The following is a 14,334-nucleotide window of genomic DNA, read 5'->3' as shown; positions in this document are numbered from 1 at the left end:
CTTCACGACCACAATGCCGAGTTGGGTTGAAATGCCCAGCCTTGAGGGCAACAAGGATTCAGTCACACCAATGACGATTTTGCCAGATTGTTTCAACGTGTCCCTCGATCTCTCCGCAATGCGTTTCCTCGGCCGTCGATCGTTATTGTTCGCTCGGCAATTGCTACCCTCGACGGCAAAAGTCCACTGGATTTACCGTGATAAAGCTGATGCGTCACTTACTACTTGTCTAGCCGATTTGACTGGAAATGCATTTAAATGCCGTGGCAAAGTTTTCCAAGAATCCATTGCGGCTTCAGCACGAAACAGGGCACCTTGGATGTCACCAACCAGACTGATGCATCTTTCAGTCGAAGCGAAATACGGATTACAGACCTAGGGCTGCGCTTCATGTGCCTCGCTATCTAGCGAGGCACATTGGCCCCTCTTTTCCGAGCTCGTGATTGTTGTGAGCCAGCCGCGTGGGATAACAAGGGGCGATGAGCTGCGTCAAACACCTAGGGAGTGGCAACTGCAGATGCTTGCTTTGCGAGTCGATATTCCCCCTCATGTGAAAGATGCCCAGTGTCTAAATACGAATATCATAGGCACCCGAAGCCCCAAACTGAAAAGTACAATTACATTCCCTCGGAGCAGTTGCTCCACAATGCTATCAAACCACCCCATCGTCGACATCATGATGACACAACACGGACATCATCCCATTGCCAAATCCAGTTCATCTTTTGCCACTGCAACCACTTTTTGCAGCTGAAAGAACCATTGAGAAGAAACAGACTTTTCTATAAAGCCCCGAAGTTCGCCGTAGCACCCATCGTCGAGGCAAGAAAGCGTGGTACTTTGCACACCTAAACTGTAAAAGACATTTTAGCCTCTTAACATCTTCAAAAGTTTCATTATGGACACCGTCAAGAAAGGCGCCGAATACGTCTCGGAGCAAGCTCAAAAGGCTACCTCTGGGGTATCCAAGGAAGCCAACAAGCAGACTGCAAAGGACTCTGATACCCCTGTTGGGTCGCGGTATGTTGCTTAGTTTTCGGAAGGCAAGCATGGGCTTTTGCTGACCTTTCCAAAGGCTATCTGGCGCAAAGGACGCCGCTTCCGACAAGGCTAGCGAGACGAAGCACGACGCCAAGGCCGAGGCTCACAAGCAGCAGATCTGATATGTGGGCTGCATGCGAGATTGATGTTGCAGTCATGCTGTTACCCTTGCGTTCGGGTGGCTGGGTTTGCAAATCCTCTTTAGTAGTAAGCTAGTGGTGTAAATAGACGCAGACACCGAATACATGCGCTCTACTCTTGTTCATTCGACCTCGGCAGCCTTACGATCAGCACCAGTGATGTAACCGTTTTAGGGTCATGCTCCCCTGCATGGACTGGCTAGCCACGGGGAATGTCATGGGTGCCACAATAGCTCAAACACTAGAGCTTCTGTCATTCTTGTGCCGTGTTCTATGCGTTGCTGCACCCGGTCTGCAACTGCGGCATCCACCACGGCCTACGGTATGCGAGCCTGGCAAGGAATGTCGGTTAAATTCCAGGCCATAATATACCCGTTCACATATTGTAATTGCGATACTGGCTTCATTTCTTGCTGTTTGCATGCCAGATGACGCAAGGCGCGCGACTACGGCGCACATTCCCTTCAGGGGCTGGACCATTGCCAATGGCGACCAACACGGGTCGCTGGCTGCCATAGAATCGCCGGCGGTACTTTGCATGCCGATCGGTTAGGCAGTTTGCCTGCATGAAACCTTGATTTGCACCGTGAACAGCATTGCAGGCTATAGAAGTATTAGACATCTATAAGCAACAGCTGGTATTCCCGTGGCAGATGCAGTTTTGTAGACGAGCTAGATAACAATTTGGCGTAACAATCGTAATTGCTCGCTTTGTCTGTGACAGAAAATCCTTTGCCAATATCAAAGTAGGCGTATTCCTATCTTTGTTTCGAGTACCAGTCATTGGGTTCCTTGGAGCCTTTGCCAAGGCTGGTCTATTGATTTCCTCGTGCCTGGCCCTTAGGTCGTCAGCACATGGTTGGTAACTCATCAATGTCGGCTGTTGGGCACTTTGCCCTCATACCAAGGGTCTCATGGAGCTCGTGCTGAAGTTCCGTTGCGCCGCTCCAGCCGTGAAATCAGGGTGTCGACCCTGAGATAGCAATGTCATCCAAGAAAGCCGCATTTACCTGGACACGACACCAATCGTGACGATCCCCAAGGTACCGTACCACGGGAAAAGTTGATGGCAGCTGGCAGCTGTGGCAGCCAGCGGGGATGAAGAAATCAACCATGCATAAATTGCCGTGACCGAACCCCGTGACCTTGCTGGAATACCCGCGTGGAAAGAAGTACTGGCTTATAAAAATGCGGCCTAGGGATTGTCAACACGCTGGATTTGTCTGGCAATAGTCCCCAATACAGGTAAGCTCCTTCACACGAGTACTGGTCGAGATCGACGATGGTGCCATTAGTTCATTTTCATACGACGGTTCCTTGTTGACTAGAGTGCTCAAGGACAAAAGGGGCGTTTTTATTCGGCTCTGACTTGCTCTGCGGGTTCAAATGACTTGCAAACGTGGGGAGTACTCGGGATGCTTTGCTATTCGTTGGGTGCGGCTCTTTGAGCGGTTGGTTCTCGCTCATTGCATTTACGGCGGACATCTACGCGAGTTAAGTAGGTGGTGATGAAGAGAGAACAGAGCCAAGAACGAATTGAAAGTGGCCCAGACGACTGGCCTAGAAACAACGCCTCGCCTGCGTTTTTTTTGTAGCAATGAACCAACCAGGTCCTGCGCAAGGAGCTCCCAGGGGCTGGGGACCTCCGAAGCCTTTTCCAAAAGATGCTCGTCATTACTCGGCCCAGCGTAACGCTGCAATTTCCACATCAGATACAGGTAATCTCCTTCTCGGCCACTGTTGATGTCGTCACTCATGCCTCGCCAGCCTTCAGGAGGAGATTCTTGCTTCGCCGAGGACCGCCAGAGGGCAACATCAGTGACGAAGCTATCAAACAGACGAGTCAGCACAGGCGAGTCGTTAATGACATACTCCAAGCTACGTCGAGGCTTGAAGAGAACCCCCAGGAAACAAGGCGAGCAGCGCAGCCTTGGCAGCACGTACTAGTCGCTTTCTGTAAATCTGACTTACTCGCCGCCAAAGCCCCGGTTTATATTGGCATCCTGGCTGGTGACTCCAGGCCGGACACCACCGTATATTACCTGGTTTTTTTTTCCCCTAGTTGTCAGCCAGCAATCACGGGGGGTTTTCTGAGCCCTGGACAAAGACCTCGATGTGCGAGACGAAAGTGCCGCAATGTTTCCTGGCGTTCCAGATGCCTGGTAGCCTTGCCGCGTCCGCGGCGTTGACAGCCATTTCACGTATCGGTAGGGAAAGCAATGCGCCGTCTTGTGGCAAGGCGTTTCCGATTAAAACGCGAAGCTTAGAGGGCAAGAAGACATGGTAAGACGGTAGTGGATGGTTTCTTCTTATTTCCTTTCCTGTTGCACCAGGCGCTGTGGCTGCTAGTGGTCGTGGCTCAAGGGCTTCTATGGGCCATGATAGCGCTCAAAAGATGTCCGAGGCCCATGGTTATCAAAACCAGTCTGGATTCTGGGCCATGTCCTCGCTCGAGCTGAAGTGGCTGATGGTCTGATGGCAGTTTCAGATGCCGCAGATGCGGATCAAGGATGGATGGTGGGTCCCCCTGTGCTCCTTGCATGAAGCCAAACTCTTGTCCATCGACTATTTCAGCAGGTGACAGTTCTCGGTTCTTGGCGCTTGGCGCTTGGCGCTTGATGTGGCTGGCTGGGCGTACGGGCTAACGGACACTTGTATTTGCACTGTCTGCCTAACTGGAGAATGCCGGAATGCACTCGCTTGCATCGATGCACTCTCCCAACTTATGTACTGCCACTCCACTCAGCCGCGTTAGCCTGGTGATTTCCCCGACTTGCGTGCAAGATGCGAACGATGCGAATGCAGAACGGCAAGTTGGATCCAGGGGTGCGATTGAAGCTGTTGCTGTTGCCGCTTGGAAGCAGGGCAACCCACCCCACGGGGGCGAGACGAAACACGAGCAACCGACCATACATTGAAAAGTCAATTGGGCATCACCAACCAGGAGCATCATCTTTCCACGCTGCTTCTACCAATTTGCCCGCAACCATGGTCAAATCAACCTTGTCGGCATTCGAGGGTGGCGTCAACAATCAATATCCTCCAGTGAAAGATACTTTTTCTCCCGCGTCAGCTCATCGACCTTGTCCCGTCCCAGAACCTCCAACATGCGCCTCTCAATGTTCTCCTTGGACCGCTTCACGTCTTCATCCTCATCAACCTGCTCTACCCTCACATGAATAAGCTTGATGATGTGGCGAATAATATCATCACGACAAGTATCCACGTCGTTGCTCGACACGTGGTAGTCGAGCATTCAAGTGGCTTCCCAAGGTTCTTTCGTTAATCTTTCTGCCCTGGACAATCTTCTCGTACTCGCCGTTCATTCCTCAAAATAGCTTTTCCAGCTTCACTCTCGAGCTTTCCACCTTGGGCGCAAGCTGTCTCAAGCGATCGACGCATTCTCGTGTCTCGGCCTCTTCACACCTGGCCTTTCTTTGCTAATACCACCTCGGCTTTGTCCTTGTTCTGTCTTTTGATGTTGCACTGCGATTCAATGCCCCCCCCTCCGGTCCACAGCAGCCTCGCAAGTTTTGCTGAGCTGGTGGAACAGCGTCACCACGATGGGCAAGCTCGGCAGCTGTTCCCTTCCGACGGCTCCATCGCTGTCAGAGATGAGGAGCAGTTGATCGACCAGAATCTCCAGGCCTGCAAAGGCAGCATCATTGGCATCATTTCGATCCGACGCCGCCTTTCGCAGTATGCTCTTGTCTTCTTAGATTTGGCTCTGCAACCGGCGCGCGAACTCGTCGATTTCTCCGTGCAGATCGCTGTACTCGTCCATGAAGGACTCGTACTCGGTCCGCAGAGCTTGCGCGTCAAATATTTCTCAGCTGCGGGCAGGGCACGCCAGTGATTGATTAAACAAGCAGCGTCTGGACTCTGCAATGTGTGGCTGGGCGCCAACTTGAGGTATTTGATAATTGAACCTTGCAGAACCAGTGCGAATTGAGACGGATGTTTATGTGGAGGAGACTTTCTCGTGAACAAACAATGATGCTTCATCGAGATTGTCCTGTCTTGAGACGACAAGGTACAGACTTGGCTATGCAGCTGCACGTTTCAGCTGCAACTTCACGAGTGGCACTTTTTCTCGGTGGTCTTGCTGGATCTCGCTTATTGCAACCTAAGTAGGCCGCCTTTGAAACGCATCCTTTTAAGATGGCGCCGTGATTTACTGGCTTAGGACACGCCAACTATGGTGCTGATGATCCATGTTCCGGATGTGCGACATGTGTCAATCTGGAGGTAATGGACCATGCAGCTGAAACGATCTTTCTACAATGGGATGTGGACAGGGATGATTATCCAATCACGTCGCCCAAGCTTGCTGACAAGCGGTGAGGCTGGAGTCTCATGCGAGTTATTCGCCCGTCACGCATGGCTACATGGCTGCGACTAGCAATTCCAGCTTCGCATGTTTTCGGGAAAAAAAAAAAGACAAGCTGCCATTGTTCTGGCTCGCTGCATCCATCTCTTAATCGCTCGACCCCGAACCCGCAGATGCAGATGCATTGGTTCCATCTCTTCCGCGTGCCCATAGCCCTACTGAAAACTAGAGGCTTCGTCTCGCAGCGCGGAAGCACATGCCTTGCAGAAAACGTCGATCATGCATGCCTAGTACTTGGGACCCCGTCATGTTCAGGACCGAGGACTCGGAACCTTTGTTTCGAGCAGCGCCGTTGCATTGTACAGCCGCCATAATGGCGTAGTTTGCCTGGCACTAACACGCAGGAGACTATTGACGCCGGCCGTGCCAGCTTCTACATGGGGGTACGTGGCCACGGCTTGCGGTGGGCTGCGCTGATGGAGACGTAAGATGGAATCCTCGCTTCGGCGTTGCCGCGGATGCCAACGAGCGCATTGCCGCCATACAGCTGAAAATTGCTTGTCCAGTGGTCCAAACTATAGCAAGACACGGCGTCGGAGTAACAGCAGGCCAGTTATGAGCCCAGATGGAGATATATATAGACTCCTTCGAAAACCCCTTAACCTGGATTCCACTCGTCACAATCAAATGACCTGATTGCTTTTCGAATCCTCCCAAGGCTCCATTTTTTCCCGTCTGCAACAATGTCAGCTGACGCTCTCTCCAAGGTCGAAGCGGCCCAGCAGGCGGTGCTGCGGAAGACGCACGCCGGCAAGGCTGGAGCCCAGTTCACGCAGGAGGTCAAGGAGTCTCTACTCTTCCAGTACAACTGGAACGAGCTGCTATCCGCGGCTTCTACAGCCATCACGCTAGTCGGCGCATGCCACGTCGCTGCTGCGTCGCCAGAAGCCACGGCCATCAGCCTGGCTGACGCTGCACCCGCGGGCGGCTTCAAATACCTCCGGTGAGTCGAGCGCCAAGACCCAGGCATAATCCTGCCATGGGACTCGGCGCCGGTTGCTAACGGATCCCAGGGTGGCGGCCAATCCCACTCTCCGAGCTTGCCTCGTCTGCGTTGCTACCGAGGGCGACAAGGCTTTCGTGTTGCGGGCGTGAACATGTCGGCGATTGCTGGAACCTCCCAGGAGCTCATCGAGACAGTGACCCGGTCCATTCAAGCCATCCAGGGTCTCCCGGAAACCAAGAGAAACTTGGTGAACGAGCTGGGCAAGTTGAGGAGAATGTCGGACAACTGCTTAAAGTACGCCCAGGACACCGAAAAGGCCTTTGACGGGTGGCTGCTATCCGTCTCCGAGTTCCACCAAGCATCTGTCCAGCAGCACGGTACCACCGAGCAGAAGGCTCAGGCCAACGTCTCGGCCAAGCTCCAGGCCGAGATTTGAAGCAAGCTACACGGACAAGGAGCTGGACAAGGCCGACAAGGCGGTCGGGGAGATGAAGAAGTCCCTTGAGAAGCAAGAGAAGGCCTTCCAGGCAGCCAACGACGCTATACCTTCAGGTGTGCTTCAGAACCCACTGATTCTGCAGATGCTAGCTTGGGAAACCGACTTCAGGGAGAAAAAAAAAAACAGCCTGGGAATCTTGCGCCATGGGTGCTCTCACAGCCATCACGACGGCCGGCCAGTCCATCATGGCACAAGCCTTGCCGGCAATGATGAATGCGTCCAACCCCATGGCCGCCATGAAATCTGCGGCGGGAGCCCTTGCGCAGGCCGGCAAGAACGGAGCCCTGAATGCGCCCGGCGCGCCTGTCATGGCGAAAGCGCTTCTCGACCCGGCCATCCCGGACCAGACGCCGACCTTGCAGTTCCCGGACCAGACGCCGGATACGGATCCCGCATACGTTGCTGCGCCGCTCCTGTCGCCCTTCATGACGTCTCTCCAAGCGTATCTCACGTCTGGTCCCAACCAGGGCCCCGACTGGAGCAAGTTCAGGGACCAGGCCAAGAAGACGGACGTCGCCACCGGCTCGGAAACCACGACCGAAGGCCTCACCTGGCTACTGAGAAACCTGCGGATGCAGCAAAGCTCAGCCAAGCTCGGCAAGGGAGAGCCCAGCACCGAGCTGGGGGCCGCATTCGACGCTAGCATCGCCGTGGTCGAGGAGATCAAGAAGGAAATCTCCAAGCAGCAGTCCCTCAGCTCCAACAAGACGGACCCCGCCATCATCAAAAAGTGGCAGGACGAGGTCACAAAGGCCAAGCTGGTCGTGACCAAGCTGGAGACGGCGGCCAAGTCCTTCCCAGGCGCATCGGCAAACACGCCCAAGCTGCAAAACATCAAGATGGACATTCCAAAGACGGAAAACAACGCCGTCACGGCGGCCCTGAGCACCGCCACCGAGAAGCTGGCCCTCAACCAAAAGGCGCTGGAGAACGGCGCAGGCCAACTACACCAAGGCGGTCGAGGCGGCGGCCGAGGTGCAGAATCGGCTGACGGGCATCCAGACCAAGCTCAAGGGGCTGGAGATTGCCGGGGCGGCCCTGGAGCGCGTCAAGGAGATTCTTATCGAGTGCATCGCCATCCTGGTCGAGCTTAAGGTGCAGATTAGCAAGCTGACGACGTTCTTCAGCGCCCTGTCCACCATGGTCAAGGTGGTCATTGACACCAAGGTCAAGAACTTTAAGGTCGATGCCGCGGCCATTGGCGACGAGGCCGCCAGCAGGGGCAAGCTGACGCTCAACAACCTCGACATTGAGACCATTTACATGTCCACGCTGCAGGTAAAGGCGTACTTTGATCTTTTGCAGATGATTTGCCAGATGTACACCCGAGGTTCACGCGCAGTACATCAACCCCGGGCTGGACCTGCTCACCGAACTGAGCAAGGTGACCAAGACGGCGGATGAGATTGCCCCCAAGCGCGAGGCACTGAACAAATTTACAGACGAGGCGCACAAGGCCATCAACAAGCTGGGTGCTGATGTGACTGCTTTTTTTGCTTTCTTCTTTCCTACCTGGCCCCCCCCGCAACCCCTCGGCTGGACATGCTGGGACTGTCTGCTGACGCCGGGTAGAAACAACGAGAAATCTCGGACGGCTTGCAAAGCGAGCTTGCAGCGCGCCGGCTTAATTAGTCTCGGCCAGCAATCGCAAAATCGAAGGCCCCCCCGGCGAAAACAAGCAAGCTTCACGGGCGCGAGCATCCGCCGTAGTAGCGATGAAAATGGAAATGCTTATCTGCAGCCGCGCTATTTATGCTCCCGTCGTGTTTCTTTTCCCCCTACATCACGCCTGCGATGGCTCCGTGTGCACAAAAGGATGCAGCATCCGGAAAACGTGGCATGGCAACAGTGACGGGCAAAAGACACGCCGGCCTTGGGGGCACATTAGATTTCCCAGTTTACCGTACATGGCCATGCGAGGACGCGAATCCCAGGCTCCGGGCATTAGCAAAATACGAGGAGAGGCATTGCGACAAGTGCGGACGGGTCTCAAGAAGGCGCCCAGGCGACGTGTCAGGAAATCGATACTATAGTTTACTGATGAAAAAATCAGGGCCATGAGATTGCGGTGTTTTGCTGAGGTCGGCGCAAAGCGATCCGGTTGCAACCAACGGCACGCGTCAACGCCTGCGGCCGACCAAAGAACGGCCCTCGGCGTCGCGCCCCGAATCCCGACAGCCTCAGTTCACCGGATGATTCGGATCCAGCATCAGGGCCTTCAAACTCTGTCGGCACCGAGCCAGGCCGATGCAACCAGGGTCCACACAGCCTGAAATGAATGACACCCACGGCATCCACGGCGCACTTGAACACCAGCTGCCAAGCCAAGGCCAAGGCCCGCCGTCGAACAACGCTGCCCAAACCTTGAGCGGCACATCGCTTCTTGGCTCTTGGCCGAGACGTCGCGGACCCCCGACCCTCGACCCCACCACTCCCCTCCCCGGCCTGCGCCACGTGGCCCAGCTCATTGGACAAGACGTCGGCATCAATGCTCAAAGGGCGCACCCTATTCCCCCGCCTGCTCGCTTGTCGTTCCTCCAGTTCTGCTGCAGCATGTCGTAGCCCCTGGCAAACAGCTCCCTGGCCGCGCCGCACATGCCCGCGACGTCCACGTCGGCAATGACCCCGTTGCGGCACTTGATCTCCTCCTCAACCTCGGCCAGGCCCTGTATGCCGGGCGCCAGCCACTCGTACATGTTGCCCATGTGCCTGCTGCTCTGGACGAGCCACGACGCGCGCTCTCGACGAGCCTCGCTGTAGGCTTGGAGGGCGACGCGCAGGGCGACGTGGTCGGCGACCCTCTTGTCGGAGAGGAGGTGAGCCAGCACGGCCGCGTCTTCAATGCAGAAGCCGGCGCCGGCGCCGTGGTGCGGCGAGGTTGCGTGGGCGGCGTCGCCGACGAGACACACGCCGCCGCGCGACAGGGTTGGCGGAGGGTTGTCACCCAGGTCGAAGATGGCCCACTGCTTCACGTCAATCCCCCGTCACGTCTGTAGCAAAGCTGTGGTGGAGGAGGAGGAGGAGGAGGAAGAGCAGGAGGAGGAGCAGGAGGAGGGGCAGCAGGAGAAGGAGGAGCAGGAGGAGCAGGAGCAGGAGGAGGAGAAGGAGGCGGCGGCGGCGGCGGCGGTGCACGTACGACATCTAGCTTTGGGTTCGTCAGCCTCAGCAGGGCCGTGATCTCCGGGCCCAGGTGCGCGAAATCCCGCAGCGCGGCCTCGCGCGTCGACTCGGCGGTCAGCCGGGCGCTGTTGGGCCAGTCCCGCTGCGTGGCGCGAAAGGCCACCACGTTGACGGTTTTGCCGTGGTTGACGGGGAACGTGAGGACGTGGCCGCCCGCGCCCAGCTACATGCAACAGCCCCCATGTTTTTCGTTAGCCACCAGACGTCTTGGGTCTCACCAGCTGCTCGACGGGATTTGCCTGTCGGCGCCCATACATGCATGGCTGCGTTCTGCGCCTTTTCTTCGCCCATGGCCCAGACGGCGTCCTCCATGGGCACCAGCGCGCGGTATGCGTACTTGTACGTGTAGGAAGGCGTCGCGCAAGGGTGCCCGGCCCGGAACATGAGCTGCCTCACGCGGGACTTGATGCCGTCGCAAGCCAGGATCCCGTCGGCCACGTGCGTCGAGCCGTCGGCAAAGTGCAGCCGGTACCGGCCGCCGTCCTGCTCCTCGTACCGGTCCAGCCTCTTGTCAAACGACACCATGTCGGCGGGGAGCAGCTTGACCAGCTCGTCGATGAAGCGGGCGCGGTGGACGCTGTTTTGGCCGAACTGGTTGGTGATGGAAAAGGCGGGCTTGCCGTGGTGGCTGGCGTGGTGGTGGTCGTAGTAGTCGAACCAGACCTTCTGCTTCGAGGGCCAGATGTTGCGGGTGCACACTCTTTGGAACGCTTCGTAGATGGCGGGATGGCACACCTGCATGGCCTGCAGGGCGTTTGGGGTAAAGGACACGCCGGCGCCCGATGCCTTGAACTGGCTTGCCTGCTCGAAGATGCGCACGTCGACGCCGCTGCGGTGGAGGGCGATGGCGAGGGCGATGCCGGATATGCCGCCGCCGATGATGGCGTACGACAGATCGGGCTTGGGCATGGCTGGGGAGAAGGGGAAAGGGGTTTGGATTTTTCGCTGGCGATGCTGTTCGTCTGCCTTTTGTGCTGATGCTGACGTTGATGCGGATGCGGATGCGGATGCGGATGCGGATGCGGATGCTCGATGCTCGATGCTCGCGTGAGGTTTTTAGCGTCGGATCGAGATGGCGCTGCTCGGCACTGCACTCGGTAGCAGCAACCGGGAATACTCTGATCATTGTCCGTCCCCGCATCCGTGATGCATATCCCGCGCCCTCGCACGTCATTTGGACGGGCAGCCTTGGCAGCCTTGATGGATGCAACTCAAGCTCGCGTCTTGCGCGTTTTTCTGCCTCCAGCCGCCGAGGCAGCCGCCGAGCCGAAGCAGGGATATCCGCCATAGCCACTTTTTCTAGTCTTTTCTTTTTCTTCCATCATCGTTCTCATTTTCTTTATGGCGGCAGGGATGGTGTCCCGGTAGCTTTGCCCGATGGCCCGGCGCTCGTGCTGGTCTGGTATATTGAACGAGTCGGGAGTCGCCCGAGTCGGTGCTCTTCTCCACTCAAACGTGCATCCGTCGTCGACGAGGTTAAAGTCGAGGAGTCGCGTGGACGGGTTTCCCGTCTCGACTTGGAGGCTTGGAAGGTCGCGCCTTGAACTGAATTGGCGGGCTCGCGGCACCAATTGTGGAGAAGAGCTCGTCGGTGGGATGCAGAAGATGGAGATGGAGCAAGAAAGGGCCCGCCAGGCTAGTGATGCAAGTGCCAGTTGGGCCAGGCCGTCGGCCCGATTTGCAGCCAGCCAGCCAGCCAGCCAGCCAGCCAGCCAGACTCGGAGTCGGGGTCGGAGTCGGAGTCGGAGTCGGAGTCGAAGTCGGAGTCGGGGTTCAGGCAGGCCCGTCCGTCTGGTGGAAGGAAGGTGGAAGCGGCTGGGACTTTGGGACTTTGGACAGGAACGCGCCGGTTTGCAAGGCGTCACTATCTATCACTCATCACTGGTGCTGGTGGGTATTTTGCTCCTTCCCACCAGGCTTCATGCCCACAAAACAAGCCGGCTGTCCTCGTGATTCTTGGGGCCCCTGGTGGACTTGCCGACCAGACTCTGCTGATCCAGGCTTGCACACTGTTGACATGCATACCAGAAAGTTGCTTCAGGGAAGCTTGAGCCGTCTTGGTCATTCACACAGTCACAACCAATCTCCCAGGTCTAGTCCTTGAAAAAGAAAGTTGATAATCTATGGAGGAATTGAAATCCACGGAGGAAGTGACCAGCTTATTTTGCATCATGCCCGTCGCCAAACGAATTGTGGGTATTGACTCTGTCAATATCATAAGGGTTTCCTTCATACAATGCCGAGCCAACGGCACTCGCATGGCTGTTTACGCGCGGCCGCGTCGCCTGCACTGGCGCAAAGGCCGTCGCATCGTCGTCTCCGACTCTGCTGTCGTCGTCGCTCGAGGACAGCGTGCCGACGTGATTGTTGTCAACCGACGTCTTTTCATCGCTGCTGCCGCCGCCGCCGCCGCCGCCGCCGCCGTTTTCCGTAGCCATCTGATGCTGCCGCAGCCTTTCCATAAAGGCGACTGATTCGGCGGCGAACTTGCACCGCGAGCGAATGGCAGCGCCGTACTTGTAGAAGAGAAAGGGAAACGGAACGCAGGCCAGGGCGAGGAACGCGGGGATCGACGACGCCCAGTGGATGCCCAGGTTGCCATACATGTAGGTGGTGAAGAGGGGAAAGGCCGCGCCGAAGAGGGATCGAAGGACCGAGTTGGCGGCCAGCACCGACGCCGCGAAGACGGTGTATGCGTCGATGAGGTAGTTCATGATGCTCAGGAAGACCAGGACCATGCCGAACCCGAACGGCACCCCGGCGAGGATGCTCACGATCCAGTCCACCGACGCCGAGTTGGTCCACGCGAACCAGAAGAGGCCGATGGGCAGCGTCACGGACCCGAGCAGCGCGGGCCGCAGCCGAGCTTCGGGCGGCGCGTTGCCCCCGTGCCGTTTCTGCGTTGCAATGTATCTGTTGTTGGAGGGGATCGTGTAGGCAATGGCGCCCATCATGCCCCCCGTGATGCCGAGGAACGCGAGCCCGCCCACGCCCTCGTTCCACCCCCTGTGCTGCTGATAGACAATGGGGAACGCCGCGAACAGCATGTACAGGGTTCCGTAGATTATGGCCATGTAGACGGAGAGGAGCAGCACAATCGGCTCCCGGAACAGCAGGACCCAGGGGCGGGACAGGGCCGTCTTGAACGACTCGGCAAGAGTGACGCGGCCCCTGTCGTGGTCAATCTTGCTCACGTAGTGCTTGCCCGTGAGCTGGGACAGCCTGGCGGCCCTCTTGCGCAGGAGCACGGGGGCATATGTTTCCGGGACGAGGAGGGCGCCCAAGATCAAGATGAAGCCGCAGAAGATGGCCAGCAGTGCCATGACCCAGCGCCACCCGGCCGTCATGCCCAGGAAACCACCGGCTATCGGTCCGAGGGCGGGTCCCAGGAACGGCGCCGAGGCAAACAGGGCAGTGGCCACCCCCCTCTGGTCCGCCTCAAACATGTCGGCAATGGTGCCGCCGGCGTTGGTCAGCGGCGACGACCCAAACGCACCGGCGAAGAAGCGCAAGACGTTCAGGGCCCAGATGCTCTGCGCGCCGATGCAGCCGGCGTTGAAGGCCGTCAGGCAGGTGTACGTCGCCAAGAAGAGCACCTGGCGGCCGAACAGCTCGCTCAGCGGAGCCCACAGCAGCGGGCCGATGGCGAAGCCCAGGACGAACAGGGACACGCCCAGCGTGGCGACCTCCTGGCTGGCGTCGAACTGGACGATGATCTGCCTCATCCCCCCCGTATACGCCGACGAGACCAGCGTGACGGCCAGCGTGGCCACGGCGACCACGACTGTAATCAACCATTTGCGGAAGACGCCGAAGCGCATGGGATTTCGCGGGTCGTCTGGCAGCCAATACACTATATACGGGTCGGCTTCGGTCCCTGCGCCGGGATACGCATGGTCTCGGACGTGCTGCGTCACGCCTGCTTGATCGACAACCAGCCGCCAATATGAGAGCCGGGTGGGCAGAACGGGCTCCTCCCCGCCGATGCGCCCCTGTTGTGCGGTTGCCGTGGCCATGCTGCAGGCCGTTGGTGCCAGGATCTTGTCGCGTGCGATTTCCGGTCCGTCTTGTTATAAAGGCTCCAGTGAGTATGGTATGCGCCGCAGGTCTGCCCCAGGGCCGTGGGAAGCGTGGCCGA

At 57.5% G+C, this 14,334-nt stretch overlaps 7 protein-coding genes across 7 annotated transcripts; 4 read left to right on the top strand and 3 right to left on the bottom strand.

Moving 5' to 3' along the window:
- Positions 1-898: 898 nt before the first annotated feature.
- Positions 899-1,163, top strand: UV8b_01736 (uncharacterized protein; the record flags this gene model as incomplete). Its single annotated transcript, XM_043139234.1, has 2 exons — positions 899-1,020; positions 1,076-1,163. 2 exons carry the CDS (start codon positions 899-901, stop codon positions 1,161-1,163), a joined length of 210 nt encoding a protein of 69 aa, XP_042995168.1.
- Positions 1,164-4,206: 3,043 nt separating this feature from the next.
- UV8b_01735 (uncharacterized protein) lies at positions 4,207-4,437 on the bottom strand (the record flags this gene model as incomplete). The annotated part of the gene is made up of 1 exon (XM_043139233.1): positions 4,207-4,437. The coding sequence occupies one exon, from the start codon at positions 4,435-4,437 to the stop codon at positions 4,207-4,209; it is 231 nt and encodes a 76-aa protein (XP_042995167.1).
- Positions 4,438-4,677: 240 nt separating this feature from the next.
- UV8b_01734 (uncharacterized protein) lies at positions 4,678-5,041 on the top strand (the record flags this gene model as incomplete). The annotated part of the gene is made up of 2 exons (XM_043139232.1): positions 4,678-4,880; positions 4,948-5,041. The coding sequence occupies 2 exons, from the start codon at positions 4,678-4,680 to the stop codon at positions 5,039-5,041; spliced, it is 297 nt and encodes a 98-aa protein (XP_042995166.1).
- Positions 5,042-6,254: 1,213 nt separating this feature from the next.
- Positions 6,255-6,953, top strand: UV8b_01733 (uncharacterized protein; the record flags this gene model as incomplete). Its single annotated transcript, XM_043139231.1, has 3 exons — positions 6,255-6,514; positions 6,585-6,618; positions 6,696-6,953. The coding sequence occupies 3 exons, from the start codon at positions 6,255-6,257 to the stop codon at positions 6,951-6,953; spliced, it is 552 nt and encodes a 183-aa protein (XP_042995165.1).
- A 206-nt stretch (positions 6,954-7,159) lies between these two features.
- On the top strand, positions 7,160-8,648 carry UV8b_01732 (uncharacterized protein; the record flags this gene model as incomplete). Its single annotated transcript, XM_043139230.1, has 4 exons — positions 7,160-7,885; positions 7,956-8,294; positions 8,359-8,496; positions 8,589-8,648. 4 exons carry the CDS (start codon positions 7,160-7,162, stop codon positions 8,646-8,648), a joined length of 1,263 nt encoding a protein of 420 aa, XP_042995164.1.
- An 860-nt stretch (positions 8,649-9,508) lies between these two features.
- UV8b_01731 (uncharacterized protein) lies at positions 9,509-11,105 on the bottom strand (the record flags this gene model as incomplete). Its single annotated transcript, XM_043139229.1, has 3 exons — positions 9,509-9,979; positions 10,153-10,359; positions 10,452-11,105. 3 exons carry the CDS (start codon positions 11,103-11,105, stop codon positions 9,509-9,511), a joined length of 1,332 nt encoding a protein of 443 aa, XP_042995163.1.
- Positions 11,106-12,355: 1,250 nt separating this feature from the next.
- UV8b_01730 (uncharacterized protein) lies at positions 12,356-14,212 on the bottom strand (the record flags this gene model as incomplete). Its single annotated transcript, XM_043139228.1, has 1 exon — positions 12,356-14,212. The coding sequence occupies one exon, from the start codon at positions 14,210-14,212 to the stop codon at positions 12,356-12,358; it is 1,857 nt and encodes a 618-aa protein (XP_042995162.1).
- Positions 14,213-14,334: the final 122 nt, after the last annotated feature.

This window comes from Ustilaginoidea virens, chromosome 1 (assembly GCF_000687475.1).
Source record: "Ustilaginoidea virens chromosome 1, complete sequence".
In the NCBI taxonomy this organism is placed as follows: Eukaryota; Fungi; Ascomycota; class Sordariomycetes; order Hypocreales; family Clavicipitaceae; genus Ustilaginoidea; species Ustilaginoidea virens.
The sequence above is the reverse complement of the archived record's forward strand: the minus strand, read 5'-3'. Positions and strand labels throughout refer to the sequence as shown.